This window comes from Eucalyptus grandis, chromosome 7 (assembly GCF_016545825.1).
Source record: "Eucalyptus grandis isolate ANBG69807.140 chromosome 7, ASM1654582v1, whole genome shotgun sequence".
Lineage (NCBI taxonomy): Eukaryota > Viridiplantae > Streptophyta > Magnoliopsida > Myrtales > Myrtaceae > Eucalyptus > Eucalyptus grandis.
In genome coordinates this window covers 19,766,712-19,774,792 of record NC_052618.1, presented here as the reverse complement: position 1 = coordinate 19,774,792, position 8,081 = coordinate 19,766,712, and the positions used below count along the sequence as shown (strand labels likewise).

The following is an 8,081-nucleotide window of genomic DNA, read 5'->3' as shown; positions in this document are numbered from 1 at the left end:
ATGATAGAAGAAGATGATCTTTCTTAAGTGAGCTTGACTATGACACTCCTACACATGAAGATTGGGAATATGCCAGAATTCTTTTAGTATTTTTAAATAAGTTTTATGATGCCACCAACAAGATGTCTGGGACTCTATACATCACTGCGAATGATTATTTCAATGAGATAACAACCTTATATAAAACTTTGAAACAAGCGAAGAAGGCTTCGGATCTTAGTTTGAAAGTTATGGGTGCAAAGATGAAGGAGAAGTTTGACAAATACTATGGAAGTTTTGAAAAAGTGAATATGATGGTGTTAATCGTGGTGATATTGGATCCAATAATAAAGATGAGCTATGTGCGGTATTGTTATAGATTAATCTATGATGATAGTGTGAAAGTTGATGAAATGTATGACAAGGCGAGAATTGCCCTAGAAAGATTATTTCATTTTTATGAAAAATCTCATCTTAATTCTTGTGATAGAAATTTTGGTATTAATATTGATAGTAGTTGGAATCCTGATAACCATGAGGGTAAGAATGATTATCTTGATTTGGTTGAGGATTTCAATTCAGACAAGGCATTTGATATCTTTCTTCGCGAGGAGAAAAAAGTGTCAGCAAGTAAGCTATCTGAGCTCGATAAGTATCTTAAAGCCGAATGTGAAGAAAGTCGTGATCTTGACCTATTGATGTGGTGGAAAACTACTGGCCAAAAGTTTGAAATCATTTCTTTAATGGCTCGAGATATTTTATCTATTCCTGTAACAATTGTTGCTTCGGAGTCGACTTTCAGTACATCCAATCGTGTGCTTGATAGCTTTCGAAGTTCTTTAACTCCTATAGTGGTGGAAGCTTTGATTTGCACTCAAGATTGGTTAAAAAAAGCTACAATGACAATTAATGTTGAAGAGTGCATTGAGAATGCGGAAAGATTTGAATGGGGTAAGTCATCAATGTATCTTTCTATCTTGTAATTCTTTTGTATATCTAATCAGTGAATGCTCTATTTAATATTTTGTTTTGTTAGATATGAATGAAGTTCATTCGGAGCTTACTGGTAAATAGAGTTTGCAAGTTTAAGTGGAAGAAATATATGTTGTGAGATTTTTCATTAATTATTTGAGTTTAATTAAAAGTAATTCTACTTTAAAACTAATGTTGAGTTATCATATATACTTATCGCAGGACTATTAGCAAATTTTAGGCTCTCGGATTTGATCATATTTTCATTTTGCTTGCTTGAGCAAAGAATCCATTCCCCTCGGGCCATGCAACATTGAGTGATTCGGCGAGATGTATAGAGTTTGGTAGTTTAATGTTGAATCTCTTGTGCTAATTTTGAAATTTGATTTTGTTTTTTACTCCATGGAGGGTTTGTTTTAGATTAGTTATGACCACTAATAAATGGTATTGAAGAACGGCCAAACTATGTGTTGAATTTTTGTTAAGTTCGAATTCTGTTTTTCTTTTGTTTTTTGCATCTCTAATAACATTTATGTTCATGAGAATGAAGGTGAGTGTGTGAAATATGTTTGGAAAGAAAAACTTTTATGATATTTCAAATATGTGTAGATTTTTTAGCTTATTTTTTTGTTTCATAATAGTGCAAGGACATAGGGTATGATGCAGGATTTTAATTTTTGTTTACATAAAGTTGACGTTTTTAATTTAATAGGGCGTCACTTTGTTGGTCACAAAGTGAATAAAAAAACTTCACCAGATCATAATCTCGTGCATTACTTTACTAGTAATTACTATTTATTTTTTTGTTAAATGAAATGAAAACAAGTGATGGGTCATTGGAACCGGATCGGACCGGACCGGACCGATTGGTCCGGTCCAATTCTCGGTTCCAAGATAGCCGGTCCGGTCCACAGTCCGGAAAAGTGGGAACCGGTCTTCCCGGTCTGGTTCCCGGTTCTTGGGTGGAACCGGACCAAACCGGGAACCGATCACCCCTCGTGGAAGTCCGTGGATATTTTTGCATTTAGTTGTTTTTTTCATTAATAAAGATGTCAAATGTTCAACGCTGACACCTTCAAGAATAAAACCGCTTTGTTCATGTAGAATTTTATTATGATTAAACTGGCCACGTATATTAGATATATAAAAAAAAAAAAAAAAAAAACTGCGTATCCAAAAAAGAAGAAGAAGAAGAAGAAAACTGGCTGCGTAGGAAAGATGGCGGGCAATTGGACTTTACTCACCACAATGAGCTTTCCAGAATTTTCTGGCCTCTTTGCAATATTAATTGCAGCTGCAGCAGCTACACCCGACGATATTCTGACCTGCAAGTGAAAAAGATAAAATCACAAAGAAGCCACTTAAAAAGCACGCAGCCGAGAACTCTGAAGTGCGACATGTCATGTTTCAAGAAATAAGTTAAAAATGGATATTAGCCAGTGTGTGCATCGTTTCCTGGGGTGGGGTTCTGAAGTCTCAATGCCTAATGATGGACAAGTCTCTTTACCAGCAAATCACTTGATACCTGCAAAGTCAGAAAGAGAATCCTGTAATAACCAATGTGAATTACTTGATAAGAACCACATTTACAACGCAAAGATCATTGACTAACGGTATGCAAATCGTAAAAAGCATGTGCAAATGAAGAGTTGTTATTTTGTTGAATACAAATGATGATCTATCAGGTAGTAGGATGGATATCAGCAAGAGAACAGACTTTCTGTTTGCATGTTTAGTCCTTTTTCCCTTGTGCAACAGCATGGATGCTATGAAATTTAGGAACAAGGATAATTGAACATGATGGCAGGACCAGAAAACAGAAAGAAAATAGCACAAATTTGTCCCCTTGTACGGATAAAAACTTACTTGAATAACTTCATCAAGTAAATTCACATCTAGCACTCCAGGGATGAAGCCAGCACCAATGCCTTGTATTTTATGTGGACCTTCGGCAATTCATTTTGTAGTGTATATGAAATTATCATAGAACCATGCTTAACATCACCAAAACATATGAAAGCACAGAAAGTTTAAGCAAATGTTTTTTTACCCACACAAATGTAGCAAATTCATAAGTTCTAGTGACTAAACAAAAGGTTGTCTGGGCAGAACCAGGGTATGTAGTAGCTGAACCGTCATGAGAGGAAAAGGAAATGGATGACCCAAATCTGCAGTTCATTGATCATATCAATCATACGATGAAGTTAATTTCTAGGCAAGCAGTTGCTACACTACCCGTATCCTTGAAAAATCAGGACAGCCATTCCTAAGTTCTTCACACAGTATATTAATCATGCATCAGAGAGGGAAATAAATAAGAGAAGCCATAGCCAAAACCCAAACACAAAGTATGTTTCCTCATCCAAGTCCTTCAATTGGTGCAGAAGGAAAAGGAAAAGTACACAATGAAAAGTTAAGCCAGTGTAATATCACTACCAGTTACAAAGGGATCCAACAGTGTGTTGAAGATCTTACGAGGTTTGCCACTGGATAATACTGCACATTCCGCAGGTTCTACGGCATAGAGCTAAATACACAGAAGTATTAAATGAAAAACATGAGAAACGGTAAAGTTGCCTAGAAATATAACTAGGCGATAGAAATGCACACCTTGATCTTAGGGTTTTGCTCCTTGAGATATTTTCCTGCTCCTGTTATTGTACCTCCAGTTCCTATCCCAGAAACGAGGGCATCAACTTTGCCTCCTGAACCTTTCCAGATCTCCAGTCCAGTCCTTTCATAATGGATCTATGAAAGCAGGAAGAACTTAAGCTTGTCCAACCAGCTAGCTATAGAAGAATTACTAAGTGTGTGAACTGTATACCTTGGGATTGGCAGGGTTCTCAAATTGATGAAGCATGTATGCATTGGGTATTCTTTCCACTATCTCTTCAGCCTTTTTAACAGCGCCTTTCATGCCCCTGGCTGGATCCGTGAGGACCAGATCAGCTCCAAAAGCACGGAGAATGGTTCTTGTTTCAAGACTCATTGAAGTAGGCATGATAATTATAAGTTTATAACCCTTGGCAGCAGCCATAAATGCCAGCCCTATTCCGGTGCTACCACTAGTAGGCTCAGTCAGAACACTCTTGAACACATCACAACAGAGGAAGTTTCGTCAGTTCCATAGTTTCATTGGCACATATAGAAGCATTTTCTTGTTACGCTGAGTTTATTAGATAGAGACTCGAACCTTTGCAATTTTTTAGTGTAGTTGATGCACTAGACAAATGAGGATTTAAAGCACATTCATGCCTTATTTGATTGTCAAATCCATGATCAATTTATTCAACCAACTTGGATCACACCAACAGTTACATCGCCCAAGAGGCACCAAGTGATATAGAGAATCGGAGGCTTTCCAACATGAATGTAATAGACTTGCCATTCTGAACCGCTCTTACAGATGGATAGTCTACATACAATTGGCATATAGTTATTTCCTATACCCTGAATTTCTTCGACCTTTGATGAAAAGGATAACAGTAGATTGTAATGCATCAAAGATGGCTGACAGAGCAGTGGAAATGCCCTACTATGTCTGACCACAAAAAAACCACCGATTCAGCATGAGGTTCAATATCAATGTCAGTAATTGATCTTGTTTGTAGTAATCGACTAATCTCGACATAGATGTCCAATTATGGATCTTTTATGGTTCATACGTGGGGATGGGTTCATCTGTGTAATTATCTAATAATCAAATGAACCGAGTTGAAGACATGATAGCTTCAGAACACAAGGATCCCCTTGCATCTATAAATTTTCCTCATCTATAAACAAAGAAATATAGTTCTAGAATCCCAAATGCATAAGCATGCGTATTGGCTGGACTCCATTCAACCGACAGCAACTCTAACTTCCACAAGATCTCTCACATATTGTCATACATGTGGTTGATTAAAAACTTCTGCCACTTAGCCAAGCAGTTCAATAACTAATTCTAATCCCATTCGTCAAAGATTAAGTTTCTCAGATTAAGATCATTTCTCTCTCAAATTTGTCCGACCTTTGATGAGAAAAAAGTCATGTAAATATCATACATCACCCATGCCAATAAATCAATGAAATCCTCTAGCTTGCTTTATTAAGAAAATATCACCTTTTAGTTACATAGTTAACAAAAGAAAAAAACAATGTACGATGTAGAACTGGGTTGAATTGCTCGATGCTCAAATAACTATGCACACCACTGAAGACAGCATAGAGTAGATGAAAATAGGCTCTAAACACCAACCTGGGCAACAAACATCGACTTCAAGCTAAGTTTCTCCAGAAAGTTCTTGGCTATATCCAGAGTTGGCAATCTGGAAGCAATTGCGACATCAATCCCCTTGTCTTTCAGGGCATAAAGAATACTTTTAGCATGGGGGTAAAGACAAGGCATTTCGCGTTTGGAGCGACATTCAGCGGTCATCAACAAGAAACCACAATGAGCAAGTCAAGAAGGTTTCACCCACGATGCAAAAGGCGCATCAAATCAAGCGAAAAACAAAGGGCAGCCTAGCACTCGGGATTCACCAAATCTTTGTGTTGTACCTTCAAAAAGACACCCATAGGCCTCAAGGGTGCCAATGAATGCGAAAAAAGATTAAAGAAAACAGAAGCATAAAATAAGACATTCCAGCTCCAGAAGGGTGTGCAGTTCAACGACCTCCAGATGTTTCAGAATGAATTAACAAGCTACAAAACACAAATGGTTCTGACACAAAATCATATCAAGCTCAAACACCAAAAGATTCAAAGAAGAGAACATCAAGATAAAGAAATGAACTAATTGACAAGCTACAACCGATGCTGATATCAAATTACGTCTGCCCATCATCCAAAATCAATGCACATCGACAGAAACAAAAACTCTAACAAGATGAGCGTCCAAGAGCACAAATTTCACATTTTGCTGCCAACCCAATTCATCCAGGAACGCCTCGTCCGGTCACGACGAATCGACTTTGAAAGGAGGGCTTCGTCCAGAATTTCACGCAGGCACTTGTGATGGAACGATGGCGAATGATGAAAAGAGAAGAACGAGAAGAAGGAAAGAGAGGAAGAAGGGCGTTACGAAAGAGGAGAAGAGGGAAGGAAGGAAGGAACGAACGAACCACTCGAAGGGCCAGAGGGTGTAATCGCGGTCAAAGACGACGAGCCTGGGCAGCACCTGGAACATCCCCATCATCTGCAGCGCCTGGTCTTTCACCTTCTCCTCCCCCATCTCTCCCTCCCTTTCTCCCTCTCTCTCGGGAACTCGAATGGGCTGACGATAACATAGCTGATCCGAACCTTTTTTCATTATAGAAAATCCCAAACTATGTGCCTGTCGTCAATTTATCTAAAATTAACTTTTTCACCATAAAAAAAATTATAAAATAACACATCTATATATATATATATATATATATATATATATATATATATATTTTGGTCAAGGTAAGAATATATTGAAAAGCTAAGGACCAATGTACACAAACGGCACCAAAACTTACACTCTCAATGTGAACAAAAGAGTGGAAGGGAGCCGCGCAAAAACCTCAAGAGGCAAGGACAAAAAGAGCGCAAACAACAGACACAACGCGACCACCAGATTCAGCCACTAGACTCCATGGACGCCAGGGAATCCGAGAGTCAGAACATCCGCACCGGGGGCGACCGAGCAAGATCAAATGATAAAAAACCCAAAGGGTTATGTGAAGATAATAGGGTCGAGATTCCAACCCCTCTGAAGACGCCGATTCCTTGGATTGTCAGGGACATCCTTATAGGTAATTGCTTTATCTTTAACCATCTTTATCAAATGGTTCTTCAAAGCGGGAATATCAAGAGATTCCCCTCGGAAAATCATAGCATTTCTCTTCTTCCAAATTAGATAGCAAAGAGCTCCAAAGGAAGAGCGAGAAAAACTGTAAGAGAAGTCCTTACCAGCAAGGAATTTCATAGCCCAAGCAAGGTTTTCCGCCCAAGTGCCGTTCCTCCACGGAAAATTGCACCTAGTTGCCCAAAAGTAGATAATGGTATTAGAAAAATTGCAGTCAAAGTACAAATGGTTGGTCGAGTCCATTTTGAGTATTACAAAAAGTGCAAGCCGAGTAATCAATCCTTCCATATGAGAGGAGAAGACTGCGTTGGCAAGCGATTTTTAGTAATAAGCCACAAAAGGAATTGAAACCGAGGGGCTACATCCTTATCCCACACAAAAAGAAGTCCAAGGTGCTTTGGCTTTAGAAGCTCGATGACGTTCCAAGCAGAAGCTACGGAGAAGGCCCCCGAAGAATCATGACGCCACATAAACGATCGCTATTAACCGAAAGAGGAGGAAGCGAGAAGCCACAATTCTCTAACCGGACTTTACAGGATCTACCAACATAAGAATATAAAGAAGCCACAGTCGCCTTAGCAGGAACGTCGGGGTCCAACAAAAAAGAATGAGGAACTTGTAGATGAAGAGGGCCAAAAGGCAACCAGCTATTGAACCACAATGAAGTAGACTGGCCGTCACCGACCTCCCAACCGAAGGATTGTCTACAACAGCCCTAAAGATGAAGGATCTTCTTCCAGCTCCAGGCACAGATCGAAGGTTGAGGGGCAACCCAGAAGTTATGTTTCTTTAAAAAGTTGGAGTGTATCCAACGGCACCATAGAGATTCCTTATCCGTAAAGAGGATCTAAATAAATTTCAGCATTGAGGCTTTGTTACAGTCCTTGATAGACCGAATACCCAAGCCCCCTTCCTCCTTAGGCAAACAAACATCCACCCATGAGACTTTTGCACCTCCCTTATCCAAGGAGGTGCCATTCCAAAGAAATCTACGAAGAATGCTTTCAATCCCCAAAATAACCGAAGAGGGCAAAGTGAAGACACTAGCCCAAAAAGACCGAATAGCGTGAAGCACGGCCTAATGAGCTGAAGTCTTCCAGCAAAGAGAGGAACTGTGGGACCGGGGAGCGGGCTCGCGCGGTAATGCGATCAATTAATTGAGTACAGTCAGCCTTAGTCAACCTCTTTGAGATGATCGGCACTCCAAGATATCTAATCGGAAGTTTACCTTCCTGAAAGCCAAATGCTAGGAGGATTCTGTTGCACAAAGCAGGATCGCCTCCCGAAAGAAAGATGTCGCTCTTATTTTTGTTGGGGA

General features: G+C 39.3%; 1 protein-coding gene across 1 annotated transcript; it reads right to left on the bottom strand.

Annotated features, from left to right (window-relative positions):
* Window positions 1-2,142: 2,142 nt before the first annotated feature.
* On the bottom strand, window positions 2,143-6,226 carry LOC104452928 (cysteine synthase-like). Its single transcript, XM_039316675.1, has 5 exons — window positions 5,189-6,226; window positions 3,776-4,039; window positions 3,562-3,699; window positions 3,427-3,478; window positions 2,143-3,119 (listed from the first exon to the last, which is right to left on the bottom strand). The coding sequence occupies exons 1-5, from the start codon at window positions 5,366-5,368 to the stop codon at window positions 3,037-3,039; spliced, it is 717 nt and encodes a 238-aa protein (XP_039172609.1). The 5' UTR covers window positions 5,369-6,226; the 3' UTR covers window positions 2,143-3,036.
* Between the last annotated feature and the right edge of the window lie 1,855 nt (window positions 6,227-8,081).